The sequence below is a fragment of the Apteryx rowi genome, unplaced genomic scaffold (assembly GCF_003343035.1).
Source record: "Apteryx rowi isolate R43461 unplaced genomic scaffold, aptRow1 scaffold_162, whole genome shotgun sequence".
In the NCBI taxonomy this organism is placed as follows: Eukaryota; Metazoa; Chordata; class Aves; order Apterygiformes; family Apterygidae; genus Apteryx; species Apteryx rowi.
In genome coordinates, this window is record NW_020447886.1 from 1,450,568 (window position 1) to 1,466,751 (window position 16,184).

Here is a 16,184-nt window from a genome sequence, read left to right on the forward strand (position 1 = left end):
AACATTTTTACTTTATGAATGGGAAGCCCTCTCCATTTAACATCCAAGAGGAGTGGTAGTTGAGCTTATTAACTTTCAAAAGATTTAATTAGCATGCAAGGACACACCATGCTTCTCCTGTATATGGAATAATATCCTCTGTATACCTGAACTTCATCATGTGATGCTTTGCAATCTACAGGCTCAAAGCCCCACTAACTATTTGCAAGGACTGGATGGAAGACCTATAATAGCTGCTCCTGTATTTACAAAGGTAATTTGTTTTATGACATATTTGAAAATTAAAGATGCTAATTGTATGGAGAGCTAATTAAAACTTTATAGCTATCAAAGGAAAAAAAGGAATTATTTATACATTTTAAGGCATTCAAAGATTTAAGTGGCTTTATGAAATCTTATGAAAATCAATATTACTTCTGGACCAATAAAACTGACCATGTCTATTCATTCTCTCTATTAGATGTTGCAGGATATTTCAGCTTCTGAAGGGCAGCTCGTTGTCTTTGAATGTCGGGTGAAAGGAGCTCCTTCCCCAAAGGTTGAATGGTACAGAGAAGGAACACTGATAGCAGATTCGCCAGATTTTAGGATATTGCAGAAAAGTATGTTTCCTGTGTGGAACTGTTGGATCTAACATAATATAGGCACACAACAAAATTCCTAACCTAGCAACACTTGGAATTTCTTATCACAATAGGAAGAACTACCTAAGCCATATTTTATGACAATAAAAACTGGGTCCCAAAAGCCAAAACTGGGGGTGAATTGAACAGAATATTCACAGGTAGTATTTGTCTGAGGTTCCCCAAACTATTGTATCATCTGGCCTTCTACTTTCCTCTGTCTGCTATTTCAGTGTCTTCTTCTGACTCAGTCTTATTTCTGCTGTGTTTGGTTTTCTTTTCATAACCATTTACGTATAGTTCCATCGCCTGTAAAGTGCCCCATCTTTCAGTTAAGGTCAAGTGCTATTATACTAATGCTAATGGACTGTTAATTGCTTATTTATCTGCAAAAGTGACTTGATACATGTGTACGCTCATGCATTCATGTGTGCGCACACGCTACCTGATAGATATTGTAAATATATGCTCCTACTATCATTTTCAAATGTAGCCCCAATGTCTGCAGTTTCCTCAAAATTCTCTGGAATGCTATAACTGCTAAAACTTGATAGAAGTCCTTTAAACCTCACACTAAAACAAATCTGAATGAAACAACGTTTTATCATAACTTGATTTCACTGTGTAATAGTTTCAGAAACTGTCTTCAAGACACACTAAAATAGTACTAAGATTGCAAAAAACTACTTCGTGCAGAATTTACCTCCTGTTCATAAGTGCTGTAGTAAATATACTATAGTGCACTATAGCATTATAGTAAATAAGAACTTTTTTTTTCAAAAGAAAAATTCTAAATAAAACATAAGCATGAAGATATAATGGTTTATTATTAAATATAACTAGATATTTCCACCAAAACCTTCTCTGACTAAGGATCTGATTCCAGCACCTTGTGTTGGTGTAGAAAATCTCAGTGTAAATGTTCTAAGAGAAACTACAAAGAGATCAGGCAAAAGATTCAATTTGACAAACACTGGTTCATTAAAACAGTTTCAAGTTTAAGTCTAATATTTCACCAAAATTTTAGCCAACTGAAATAAGGAAAAACATTCAGTAGACTTGACACACTGTTGAGTACAAGGCTTGGTTGTCTCTGCCATCTCTTAAACAGAAAATTGCATCAAAAGGAATATTGCATCATAAAGAGAAGATCAAGCTTTATAGTTAGTCTTTAAGAAAAAAATTAATTGTATTGGCAAAAGTAAATATATTCAATCTACTAATTCTGTTCTTCCCTTTAGAACCACGATCTATGGCTGAAGCAGGTGAGTATCATCTAAAGGTTTATTCCTTTTTGGTTATATAAATATGGTGATTTAACCTCACAAAATAAGAATTATTTTAACTCCATAATTAAATTAAGGTAACTTTAAAAATGTTCTGTAGCTATTGGTGAGATGCATTGCACTGTAGAATGTTTAAAGGATGTAAAATGCACTAGAACTTGAGTTGATTTTATAATTTTGAAGAAAATAATGTTTCTATTCTGCTTTGACACAATTCCGTCTTAGGGCCTGTTACCTGCTTATGAGCTAAAGATTAACAAAATGAACGTATGAAACTCTCTTGTATCTGGGGATCAGAAGTACACCAGATGATGTAGGACTGAGCTATTTTTATCTGGTTTACCAGTTAGGGAGCATTGCATCAGATGTTTAGCCATGTCAGCCATTCCCTTTGCTCCCTACCAGTGTAATACGAGAGTGTCACATCAGGTGTTCCACCCCTGGTATCAGCAAATCCTGTAAAAGTGGCTGGATTTGCTAATTTTGAGGGTCAGAGCAGAACATAGGCTACTCTGCAGGATTTGAGCAGAGAAGCCTTACAGATTTTGATTACCTCTCCACGAGACAATCACTCTCGTAGTTACGCTTTTCACTGGTAAAAAGTAAAACTGCCCCTCTTAAGGAGAAAATTACTAAATGAGTTTTAATTCTTATGGAATATGGAATTCCATAACCCTTCTCCCTGCCCTATTAAAAGTTTCTTAACCCAACAAGTGTCTTGAAAGAGACTCTGAGAAATCCTGTATTTTCCCTTTCTCTGCAACACTCTCTTAGACTTGAGAAGGAAAAAAATGGAGCTTCCACCAGAACGCACCGATGCCATTCCTTTACTGTCCAGTGGCATCACTGCTGAGTAATGTGAAACAGTTTTTAGAGGGTAATCAGTTGGGTGCAGTTGTCACTGCCTCATCGCCTGCTACTCATTCAGAAGGAATCTGGATTTCCATGCACGCAATGGTTGGCAAATCCAAGTACTATAAACTAGACACTATAATGCCTTAAATCAGTTCTATAATCCTAGTACTATAATAAACTATTATTCTCCTATAGCTGTTAGCAAATAATCTCTGTGTTGCTACTAGATTCTCCTCAGTGATGATATGAAATAAAAAAAATTAAATGTGCTTTAGTCTTCTACAGAAATACTGAGAAAATATTAAACCTGTGTTTTTTTAGGAAAGGTTCTTGCAAAACGGTAGCAAAGTAGGCACTGACTACTGAAGAAACGCTATCAGCCCACATTTCAATATATTTGAAAGGTTACCCTTCCTCCCTTTCCCAGCTACCTGACCAAACAAAATATGTAAAATCCCACCACCATAGGTAGTCATCAGCTGGAAGTTGCTGCCTAGACATGCCAGATATTGCCCAGACAGGAATATCCTAACCCCAGATTGATTTTTCAAGACAGAATTTCATTTTTCCTAGTACAATTTTGCACACACATTTTTGGTGCTTACATGAGTCTTCACAAAGAAGGGAAAAGGCAACTTTCCATAGGGACAATTAGCAGAATCCCCCCTACCTGCAAAGCTGCACTGGCACTTTTGAAAAATGCTGGCCTAAATGTATGCATTTTGCATCTCTTCACCTTACAGGGTGGCTCAACTTGAATTGTTCCCAATTAATTATAACTAATCTTTCAATGTGCAAACAGATTTAGAAAACCCATGTTTTAGTGAGTTGCGAGGTCAGAGTCCACTGTATTTCTCCAAATTCAGTTTTAAGTTCTTCAGAGAAAAAGGCTGCATTTCATGTGCACAGGAGGACATTTCTCATGTTCTCCAAGCACTGCTGACACCTGTTCTTCCTCGCTTCGGTTGGGCATGTTGGAGCACAGAGGGTACCAGCTGCTGCACACAATGCTGGTAACAGCTGCTGCACACAAAGCCTGCCAAAATTGTTAATACAGATGAAACGAAAATCAAACTGAGCAAGGTGGAAAACGTTAAAGAAATGTCCCCCAGGGTAGCCGAGTCTTTGTGTGTTTGTTCAATGCACGTTCGCTTAAAGTAATAACACTGCTCTGATGCTTTGCAGAGGAAATTTGTACTCTGGTAATCGCTGAAGTATTCTCAGAAGATTCTGGCAGTTTTACATGTACCGCGAGCAATAAATATGGCACAGTATCTAGTATAGCTCATCTAACTGTCAAAGGTAAGAGATGCTTTTAGTCCTTTGCTTGCCAGTAAATGTAAGCACAGCAGGCTGTGGCACAGTGCAGCCCAGGCCGCGTATCCAACGCACAGATTGCTGCCTTTTCACAGTGCCCTTCCCCAGTTCGAAACACACCACTGACGCTTGTGAAGGAGCCAGCAACGTTACGGAGTGAATCCCACAGCAGCCCTTCCTCAAAGGGAACTGTCTGACCTCAGGATTTGGGCAGTAGCCATTTTTGGAATCTCTGTGGTCTCTGCCTAGTTTGCTGTTTCTGTAAACCTTTAGTGCAGAGCCCAAAGCAGGAAACCTCAGAACAGATCCTTCGATACTGCCTAAATGATTTACCTTCCTAAGGCACAAAGCAGGTAGGTGAGTGAAGAACCAGCGCATGAAGGCACAGCACACTGTTGCCCCCAGTTTAGAGGTCTGGCAGTGCTCTTCGCAACTAAAAAAGCTGCGACTCCTCTGTAATGAAAGTTTGTATCCTGAAGACACTGGCAGAATTCATGGGCAACATGGCTGTAGACCACTAAAGGATCTTCCAAACTAGTTATGGCTCTTTTTTATTCACTTTATGACATTCCTTTGTTAAGGAACTGGTTGTTAAATAAATGAGGTCAAATAACTCATTCCAACAGCTGGACAGGACATTAGGGAGAGTTTTTGCAAATTGCAACTTTCATGATTTTATTTCATTATAATTCATGGTATTTATGTATAACCAGAAGTTTAATATTTGCAATTTTAGCATCCGAAGACAGAAGTAATGCTGCTACTCTTCATACAATGAGCTCCATCAACTTAATTGCTGCTGAACATCAACCTCCCCCAAGTATTCCTTCCCACCCTGTGGCAAACCAGCCCCCAAAGCCTAAACTCGAAGGTGTTCTTGTGAACCACAACGAACCCAGATCAAGTTCCAAGATAGGTCTCCGTGTGCACTTCAAGCTGCCTGAAGATGATAAAAGTGAATCAGTATCAGAGGATGGACCTGGGGCTGCAAACGAAATCAGACCCAGCTATTTCCCGGACAGGATAAATGGACAGGCAACAAAAATACCAGAGCCAACATCGCCCTCCAAGGAGCCCCCACCGGTACTGGCCAAACCAAAGCTGTAAGTAAAAGGGATTCTAAGTCTCAGTAGTGTCACTGTTATTATTCAATATCTCTATTATCACATGTACCTGACCTATTCATAGACCAGGACACTATTGCACTAGGTGCAAAAAATTCAGGCACAGTAAAAAAAAAAAAAAAAAAAAGTCCTTATCACATGGTGCTGGTCTAACTAAACTGTAGTCTTAGAAGCTAGATTTTTTCTGTATACTCCTCTTGAAAAAAGTAAAGTGTTTTCCAATTTCAAAAGGAAATATTTTCTGCTTTTAAATACCTTTTTAATTCCACACTGGTTTCTGCTGTAAACAAGGGATGAACAATACTGCTAGTGTACGGCAAAATAAAAGCAGGTTCTTCAAATGTCTCTCTCTCAATTCTGAGTATATAATTTTGCTAAAAGCAGACATATTTTGTCTTATACATATTAAAGGAAGCAAACGCAGGTCCACAGGGCTATGCCTCATGACTTTATATCCCACAAAAGTAATCTCCTCCTAAAACAGATAAAATAACTTGGAGGTGTATGATGATGTGAAAACACTTGAACAAATAAGCACCTGCAGGATTACTGCACTGTAAGTCTGAGGGGAAATTTTAAGGCACAATGTAATTTTCTTAGAGGACAATTTCCGGAATACAGGCATACCTCATTTTATTGCGCTTCGCTTTATTGCACTTTGCAGATATTGCCTCTTTTTTTTTTTTTTTTTTTTTTTAAACAAATGGAAGGTTTGTGGCAACCCTGCATCGAGCAAGTCTATCGGCGTCATTTTTCCAACAGCATGTGCTCACTTTGTGTCTCTGTGTCACATTTTGTACATTGTTTTTTTAGACATAAAGCTATTGCACACTTAATAGACTACAGTATAGTTTAAACATAACTTTTATATGCACTGGGAAACCAAAAAATTTGTGTGACTCACTTTATTGCGATATTTGCTTTATGGCGGTGGTCTGGAACTGAACCCGCAATATCTCCGAGGTACGCCTGTACACGCTGCTGCTAATAAAGAAACAACCTTTCAGCATGCTCAGAACCTCCCCAATCTAGTTTCCAAAGAGCATATGGAGGCCTTCATTTTATTTCTTAAACAGGCAGAAGCTTTAACTAAAGGCCCAGGAAGGACTTTATAAAGTAATTCGTTGGTATTCTTAAGCAGGGATGTGATTTCATAGTACCAACTTTACAAGGGAGGAAACAGAAGTTACATATCATATAGCAGAAGCAGAACTTGGAGCAATGATTTTTATTTGTTAGCCCCATATTCTCAGCCTTATTTTCTTTCAGTGCTATAAGGTGTTTAAGGGGTAAGCAGAAGCTCTATTTATTTATGTTGCCCAATGCTTGCATAAAGCAGGATTTCTCTCAGAAAAAAACTGTAACAAATGAGTGCATTATTATGCAGATGAAAGAGAAAAAAAGAGGACTGCACAATTTCAGTCCTGCCATTTTCTAGTGTTCGAAAGCCTGAAATTGCTATTTTAATCTGCCTTTAATATGATTTTTGTGCCATAAATTATAGAAACAATAATTCTTTTATCTAAAAAGGAGCTCTGTTGACTTCATGGATTTGGTTTGGCAGTATCAGTTTTGGCTGATCTCTACTTCTACATCTAATCTACATTTCTCACTTTTTAACAATATTTAATTAATATTGGACAGTTTATTACATGATCATTTTTCATATCCTCTATGTCCTTTATGTTTTTGGAAGGGGAAAATTTAGCCTATTTTCCATATGCTATATTTCCATATACACAATAACAAAATGAACCACTGACATGGCAAAATAATTTCCTTAACTGCAGAGTAAATAAACCCTGAGGACCTCTACAATAAATAGCATCTAGGAAATAAAAATGGCATGAAATGCACATCCTCCCTGAATGATGTACTCTCTGGCCTGTCACTGAACATCAACACCACCTAAACTATTTTCTGCTGTGGCGGATTGTTACACAGCTTTATTAGCCAAAATGCTGGTTTCAGAACCCACTTTAACTGGAGATGAATGACTGCAATCTGGATTGCAAATACTCATTTAAAATTCCTATAAACCCAATCCTACTCTCAGTTACACAAGGGGAGAGGTACTATGGTGATGTAGAGCAGAATTTGACAATGTTATCCCTCAAAATGTCTTCAGGTAAGAGTTTTATATTTCTTCTTTTAAAATGTAAGAATCATCTTCAGTCAAATAATTTTCTACCAAAAAGCTTTTATTGTGACACTGGCAAGGGAGAGGAAGGAAAAGTTTTGTTTGGCAGCCAGCTAACATTATGCTCTTCCCATAATGTCACAGAATACGTCATGTAGCAGCTTTCCCTACCTCTATGTCACAGGGCATAGAATTTTTCCTTTTCCAATTCACATGTGGATAGTTACATATGGAAATGTAATCGGCCAGCATGCTTGGGGGTTACCTTGGCTTATGACCAATTTTGCTCATCTTTATTTTGAATGCAGTGATCAGACGCAGTTAAAACAGCTCCACAACCAGGTCTTGCTTGAACAACAGCAACTGCATCAGACATCTACAAGAGAGCTGTCATTCAGCTCAGCTTTACTGAATTCTGCTACTTCACTCAACCAACAGCTCACCTCAACTATGTACAAACAAGGCAAAGCGTCTCCTTCACAATCGTTCAGCTACACCCGACCCAAGCAGTTCCTACCACCACAGACCACATCACCCACCAATTCCTCTTCTAGCTCCTCAGTGACATCATTCAGCAATGTCCCTCAAGGAACCCAAAGAACAAATAACAAGGAAAATTTCATAGGAACTTCTCCATCTGCCCAGTCAAGGTCTTCAGGAGGGTTTACAAGCAGAAGTGAACAGTCTCTACCAAGTCCTAAAGAATCCATGGTGCCTCCATTAATAGTTCCTGCATCTAGCGGGAAACAGTTTCAGCCACAAAGTGTGACTCCTGCTCCTATCTCCCCCACCAGCCGGATGCAGAATCCAGTAGCTTTTCTTAGTGCTGTTCTTCCTTCACTTCCTACTGTGCCATCAACCAACGCAATGGGACTGCCCAGAAGTACACCACTTACGTAAGTAGCGTAAACCCCATGTGTCGAAGCAGGGGCAAGAAATACTTACGAAGCAAACTAAGATGCATTTCTGTTCAGGGGTTCTGTGGGAAGTTTGCTGATATGTAAGTCATTCATAAAATAGAAGCACAAGCTGTTCATATATTTTGGTCATTTCATCTAACCTTTACATTCAGTTAAGGAAGAAAGAGATAGTAGCTTCTGTAACAAGATACCTCAAGGGTAATATAAAATGAAGATAGAGAAATGGGAGTTTAAAAAGAGATACAGACAAGAATTCTGGAGCGCAGGCAGAGATTCCCAGGACTGCATTAGCAGGAGAAAAGAGATTTCATGAGCATGCAGGATTAGTCACTCTAAGACTATTCGTCTATATGAGCTATAAAAACATTCTTATTTATTGTAAGCAATGAGTAAAGTTTTAAAAGATACCTCATAATATAAGTTATTTCTTAGGCCAGGTAAATCTAAGAAATAACTTATGAAAAGGTATCTTTCTGGTTGCAATACCTTCTATATTTAAAGCCCCCTGGAAAATCTCAGGAGAGTTAATGGTTTGCACATAAATGTTTCCACTGACAGTCAGAATGACTGCTGTGACAGAATGGCTACCTCCAAACAAGCAAAAAAGGATGATGATGTACAGGAAAGGTTGTTGCCTTAAGAGTCCCTTTTTTACTGGTAGAGTTGAAATTAATATCCCTTTTACAGACTACATGAACCCTGTGTTAGCACGACTAAGAACTCCAAATTCTGCACAAAGTAAGAAGTATTTTCCCCACTTTTACCCATGGTACATTTCAAGGCAGTGATAGCCACGAGTAAGACGCAGTCTCCTAACTATCTTCCCGATACTACATCCACCAATCTATAATTCTAACAGAAAAAAGCGACCCTGTGTAGGTAGCACTCACCACTCTCTCCGTGAAGAAATCCTGCCTTCAAACCACTATTGCACTCCTACTCTCAGACCTCCCAATTGCGCAGCACAGAAAGGTAACCAGTCTCTTCCGGAGTGCAGCAATCACCCTGTGGCACATGCGTGGCGTGGCATCCCTCATGGCCCCAGCATTGTGGGCAGGCATACGTAAGAAAGTTATGTTCAGAGTAAAGGTTCTAAAACTCTGCCTAAGCCTGTCCTCAGAGTGGGTGCACAAGTGCTCAAGCACAACTATTCTCTTTGCACTCATAAGGTCTCATAAAAGGGTAGAAGAAGTGAAAGAAGTAAAAGTTCACAGAAAGAGTGAATGATCGCTGAAAACATAAAATGAAGATGGATAAGAAATTGTATTAACTTTCTAAATTATTGCCTGATACAGTAAAATGTACTAATTGTGTACCTATGGAAACACCTGTACATGTCTTGGGCATTCATTGTGAAATCATTATTCCAGAAATGGAACCAAGATGGTTATTATAGTATTATTATGCTTATTCTCTTTTAGATGTGTACCTTAATTCCTTCTTACTGGCATTAATGGGAATGGGATGCACCATTAAAATAGTACCAAAAATCAGATCCTATATTATGCTTTAGCTTCTGCATAAGTAAATGATAGGTTCCTCTAGAAAGTTGAAGCTTAACATATCATATCAGTCAGGTGACAAAAAAATATACTGGTTGCTGCATGCTAGTAACAGAATTTTCTCTTAATAGCTCAACACAGGGATTAACAAAAAAAAATCTGAAGCCTCTGACGTTATCAACAGATGATTCTATTCGGGACAATAAAGTGGCACTTCTAAAGGACCTGGAAAGAAAACTGCATTTCAGAGAGGATGTTAATCAACATAGTAGTCAGCAGGTAAGAAAATCAAGTGTTATTAAAATAAATTTCACTCATGAACAAGACATGTATTATGACTTGTGGAACAATAGATGTTTGTATGGCTGTGTGGCTGAGCTGCTACGCTACTTTGCAGAGTAACCTTTTGTGGTAAGTGCTAATGTGGAAAAGCAAACTGGAGTTTTAAATAGGAAGTATGAGGGGATGCGGTTGTAGAGGTTTTACTTTGTGAGTGAATTACATTTTTAATAGAGAATGGTAGCAATGTAAAACTTTTTTCTTCTCACAGAAGCTTCTGTACCTTGGATTTATTTTTTTCACTTTACAAGTTGCTCAACTCATTGCACACCTGCACATTCACACACTATGTATTTCTAAGACAAACTAAGGAGTAAAGTAATCAAACTGTGTAAAGAAAAAGTTTCTGTTTTTACTTTGGTTGAACTAAAATGCTGTTTTCATTTTTTGGCAATAAACATATTCTTCCAAATCTCCTGAATTATATGAATTGACAGGAACTTGTTAGGACCTTAACAAATAAAGTTTTTGATAGTTGTTACTGGCACCAAACATTAGGGCTGACACTATTAGCAAAATAACAAGCCTTTTACAAAGCTCAAGGAATCAGTTCAGTCTTATTTGGAATCAACAAATCCACCAGATCTGGGCAGTGACATTAAAATTCAATTAAAATTAAAATTTAGAAATTAAAGCAGGAATAAAAAATGAAATAATATTCTGAGTTTGAAATCACTGTAAGACAGGTTTGGCTGCCCTTGAATACCAGCAGGATGTACTAAGGACTACAGGCTAGCTCTTCCGTCTGCAGGCAACTGTTCTGCCCTCACCTTGGCCATGGAGCCATCTATAGTTGTCCCACCAGCTCAGGCTTAACACAACAAATAGCTGTTTGCCCTGATTTGTCACGAATAAGGGAACTTTCCACAATGTCTATCAGCCCTTCCGACAGAGAACTTGCAAGGATAAGCAAAAAGCTATGGAGTCCATGGAGTGAATTATCCTCTGTGGACAACTGCAGTGTAATCCCTGTTTTTTTAATTTTGCTGTTAACCTTTCCTTCTGACAGATCACACTGCCAAACCACTTTGAGTAAAACAACTGGCAAGTGGTATGTTTTGCAGAYGAATCACAAGTGTTACGATTTGTACTTGCTATGATAGTAAGACAAATTATTTAGACAGCTACTGTGAAATACCGCTCAGTGTTTCAAGTTAACTGCATGATAACCCCTTTAGAAACAACGGTCACTACTACTGTCAAAGTTATCTGCTGACAGCAAAAGTTATTTATATACTTACTTACTATTCTGTATGAGAACAAACCAAAATCTTGATTTCAAAGTCCCCCAAACTCAGAAGAAGCTCAAAGCTGGCACTTCTTTAATTGTTATGGTGATTAGAATGTGAATGGTAATTAACTAGAAAACAACAATTTTAGGATTGCTCAGTAAAAGTCACTTCATTTTCCCCCTCAGTCCCCATAGTGAATCACTAATGCTTTTATTCTTCCACATTTGGGAAAGTCACTGCTTTAGCTGACTCTAGCAAATTCAAGTCTGAGTTTTTTCCTCAATAAAAGCAGCAATTATTTAAAGACTAGAAGATGCACAGTATTTGCCAAAATTCCTATTCCTTTACCATTTATACAAAAATCAACATCCTGAGAATAATATATTGGCATGCTGAATTCACCCCCATAGATTTTGTCATCTTTTTTCCTCTTGTGGTTAACACAAAATTAAAAAGGAGACATTTTCATCCTATATACAGCACATCTGCATTAAATTGGTTATTATAAGGGCAGCAAAGGGCTTCTTATTCACTTTCTCATAAATACTAACACAACTATCCTGTGTATAAAAGATCACAGTATAACGAATGGAGAAGTACTGTATCCAATAAGAATCTTAAAAGGGTGGCTTCCTTATATTTTCGACATGCTATTTTAAAAATTCCTTCTCATAAGATGTATCCCATAGCATTTTTCTTATTGAGAGAACTCGGTTGTGTCTCAGTATTTCAATAGTAGCATTTAATCTCATTTACAATATCTGTGGAACATGTAGGAATCATCCAGAATGAAAGCTGCAGGTGACAAGTCTGTGTCTTAAAGTACTGGTATTGTTTTATATTACTCTATAAAATGCAGCAATGGACATGAGTGATTTGCATCCTGGTGCTCTATTTATTATCTGTCACTGACTTCCATATGAAAAGTGTTTAGCTTACAAGTCAAGATTTTGCTATGTGTCAGCATTACGCAACCAGCACGATATCCATTAATCCAGATGTATTCCTTCTGTTTCATCCAGTACATCATTCATCACCAACAATAAAGAAATCTAGAATGAGAATGTAGTTGGTAATTCTGCTGATGTTGCATGAGACAGAACAGATTAGTCTGTAGTCTTCTACAGCTACGATAGTCATGCAGTGCTGACAGAAATAAAAATATGATTGTGCTAAGATTCTGGCTGCAACTTTGACCAAGTACATGTAGTAACAAGCTGTCATTTTTACCAGAAAAAACCACCACACCTGTTATTTATGCAGATGGTAGTGTATTATATTGCAGGTGACGTTTCATCAACAGATAGGAACATTAAACAAATGTAGTTCAATTATTCCAAAGCTCTTCAGTAGGATTTGCTCAATTCTTTCAAATGCAAGACACACTAAATGAGAATTAGGTTATCCAATTGCAGGAGGAGGTTAGGATAAATCCCAGGATATGGGAGACTTCAGTTCAGTTTCTTCCTTTGACTGAAGACAGTTAACTCACAGCTATTCACTCCCAGGAGAACAGCCTAACTCCCTGCCTGCAGGTATGGGGTACTGTTGGTGCTCTCTATCTAGTCTATCGGGCCTTTTGCTTTCCTTATGAGCGCTTGCAAACAAAGTATCTTGTTAGGGTTCAGCTGGAACATGTCATGTAGAAACAAATTAGTGCAGGAAGGAATGGGCAGACAAATTGGGGGGATTTTGGCAAGTGGAAAAAAACAGGTATTGTATGTAATTCATCTGCTAGTTGAATCAAAAGAGCAGCCATGCCCAAGCTATTCACAGGCTTCTTATCAATGGGACTACAAATAAAAGAAATTCTGTTTTATGGGCAAATCTTAAAAATTAACAGCAATATTATCATCTCCTCAAAACTTTGCTATACAAATTATATAACTGATAGAAAAAAAAAAAAGGTAGATAAATCTCAGAATACTGTGCTGTAATAAAAGTAAAGGAATTAACCGCAATGTTAAAGGAAAGGAAGAATTAAAGATTAAGTACCCAGGCCCAGGTTATCCATTCTGTAACTTGCTTATAAGAATTATAAACTGTGCCCACATATATGTGCCATTTACAGTGAAGAATACCATGTGGCAATTTTCTCTGGTTGTGTCTTGTGTCTATGTGACATAGATAGCAGCATGGCTCCTGCCTTATTTTTAGGACCAAAAATAAAGCTCAAGCTGTTTAGAAAACGGTGCCATTATTCATAGCCCTCAAATGAATATTGTCCACTTTCACTAGCGAATACTTTACAAGAAATTTCAGAGCAGAAGAGATACAAAGTTTGTCCAAAAGCTTTTGGATCATTAAAAGCTATGGCCTGTAAAGCCATATGCAGCACCCAGCTCATCACGCTTGCCACATCACGGCTAATCCCTCAGCACTGATAAAACACGTCAGTTCCCATACTGAGCAGTCAGTCTCAGAAAGGTCCCAAGAACCATCAAGAACTCCATTCCCCAGAGCACAAGAATTACACTTAATTCAGCCACTCTGAACAAAGTTTGCTCAAAAACAAGCTTCACATCATGTCCCAAAGGTCAGCAAACATAGACAATTTTGGATGGGAATTTGACCCCAAGGAGTCCTCATGGAAGCTTGTTTGCTCTGTAATAGAAATGAAAACAGATTTAAGAACCTGTCAAAGACAGATTACAAGATCTTGGTATTAAGAAGTATAAACTCTCAATAGTCTTGGCACTGAATACTTGAACAGTCATTTGCAGCTGTGCTCCCAAGATCTAAATCTAATCAACAGCCAAGTAGAGACAGGTTTTCCTCCGGTAAGGACCCTGGATTGTAGAACTCATCACCTAGGAAAGGAAACCTGAGCTTCTCATGCTTTTGCACACACTCCTAAGCTGTTCACTCCAGCTGATAAGCCTGTGGGATTTGGAGGTGTGCACTTCATTTGCTTTCTCTTCCGTTTTCCTCTTGAACTACCAGTTTGAGCTGAACTATATTTCAAATATTGTTTAGCTCTGTGCTACAACTGACTTGTTAGACTCTTTAAGGTTTGTATTTACATTTGGATAGCATGGTATTCATGTGCCTTGAAGTATGTAAGAGGGCACAATCATTTACAAGAAATGTTTCTTCAGTGATATCTCTCCATGGGACATGATAAGTGAAGAATAAAATCCACATTGGATCTGCTGTATTCTGATTCCCACTGCCCAGGGAGAGAGAGGCAATCCAAACCAAACCAAAGACTTCAGCCAGAGTACCCTAGATTAGACTTTAAAGTCAAGCAGCGCTTCAAGGGAAAGCTTGGAAACAGAAACTGAGATGCAATATACACCAGTTCCTTAGATAAACTGTTAACTGGGTTTAGAATAACTCTGCTAAAAAGCCAATCTAGTATAAATTGCAAAACTGGAATTAAATTGTGAAACTTGTCTGGAGTTGGCAATGAGTGGCAATCATAATTATTTTTTTAAACAGTATGTGGGATATTTGAATAAAGTTTCTCCAGCCCTTCTAGTTGTGGTAATTTCTATGGATTACCATGTCAACATCAGATTATTTTGATGCTACAACCTTCTACTAACTTCCAGCATTTATTTTGACTAAGATCTGAATCCTGCTGAAGTCAACAACAAAATACCTCTTAGCAGATGCAGGATTTTAGGACTCATATTCACAACCAAAGATGCCTAAAAAAAACTTATCAGCATTGCTAGAGCCTATGGAATTCCTCTTTTTTACCAATAGGGTTCACCTGGGCAGGTCACTTAGCTTCTTTGGGCCTCAACTTCTCATATGTAAAATGCAGGTAATAGCCCTGCCATAAAAGGTGCCCTGCCTTCAGGTGCTCAAAAATGATGGTGATGGGACTATATAAATCCATAACAGAGACAAATGATGTGTCTGATGCAGATGCATGATGTATTGATGAAGCTGTACCTATTCAACAAGCCTTTTTACAAGACTGCCCTGTATATTCTGTGAGGAGATTTTGTTTCCCATACTTCTGATTGCTTCCTTATGCTGTAAAGCTTCTGCTTCTTTAGCTGTATGCATACTTGCTCTCTCAGGCTGTCATGCATGCAATCCCTAATTTTTTTCTGTATTAAAGACAACAGGATTATTCTGCAATTCCAGTGCCATTTCTATGCAAGACCTAAGCTGCTTTATGCACCGAAAAGTGTTATGAACCTGGCATAGTGCAAACCGATGCTTCCACAAACCCCTCTTTGGGTCAGGCCCTGATAAAGGGCAGTGCAGGCAAATAGGGAGCTTTGGGCAAGTACATCAGGGGTGAAAGCATAGAGTCCTCACCCTTCCACGTGATTTGGTGCACTACATGACCCTCCTTTTAGCAGCTGCACTGGCTCTGCCTCCTTCTGTTTCTGTTCAAAACCATTCCCAATTAGCCACCGACAATGTAGTGATCCTGCTTATCCAGTGCTTGGACTAAAGACAGTACACCATGCCAGCCAAATTACAACCATCCACTTGAACTCTACAACAGTACTGCCAAATCCGGGCAAATGCTAGCAGCTCCCAAGGATGGTTGCATTTCACTTCTCCATCTGGCCCAACTTCCCACTGGCACTTGCCTGACTCCTTGGAAATGTGGTTCACCACACTAAGTCAAACAGAAAACTGCTCACTTTTTTTTTTCTTTTTTCTTTTTTCCCTTTTGGGTTAATTTTCTTCTAGCTTACCTTTGTGAAACAGGTCACTGTAGGGTTGGATGAGCACTGGTGACGGCAGGAGGGAAGCGTGGGAGCAGATGAACACGGGCAGGGAGGGAAGTGGGGGAATGCCCCTGATAGCACAAGCTGGCAACTAAAGTGATTCAGCTGCATTGTCAAATCACACCCCGAATAAACTACACAGCTCT

The 16,184-nt window shown here is 38.5% G+C and overlaps 1 protein-coding gene across 2 annotated transcripts in view; it reads left to right on the plus strand.

The window, feature by feature from the left end:
* The window catches only part of MYPN (myopalladin), a 49,889-nt gene that overhangs the window by 16,830 nt on the left and 16,875 nt on the right, over window positions 1–16,184 (plus strand). For both annotated transcript variants that reach the window (XM_026059964.1, XM_026059965.1), the window contains exons 5-11: window positions 182–253; window positions 461–602; window positions 1,865–1,888; window positions 3,950–4,066; window positions 4,818–5,184; window positions 7,654–8,241; window positions 9,899–10,046. In XM_026059964.1, the coding sequence (XP_025915749.1) occupies window positions 182–253; window positions 461–602; window positions 1,865–1,888; window positions 3,950–4,066; window positions 4,818–5,184; window positions 7,654–8,241; window positions 9,899–10,046 (1,458 nt within the window). The remainder of the gene's footprint in view (window positions 1–181; window positions 254–460; window positions 603–1,864; window positions 1,889–3,949; window positions 4,067–4,817; window positions 5,185–7,653; window positions 8,242–9,898; window positions 10,047–16,184) is intronic.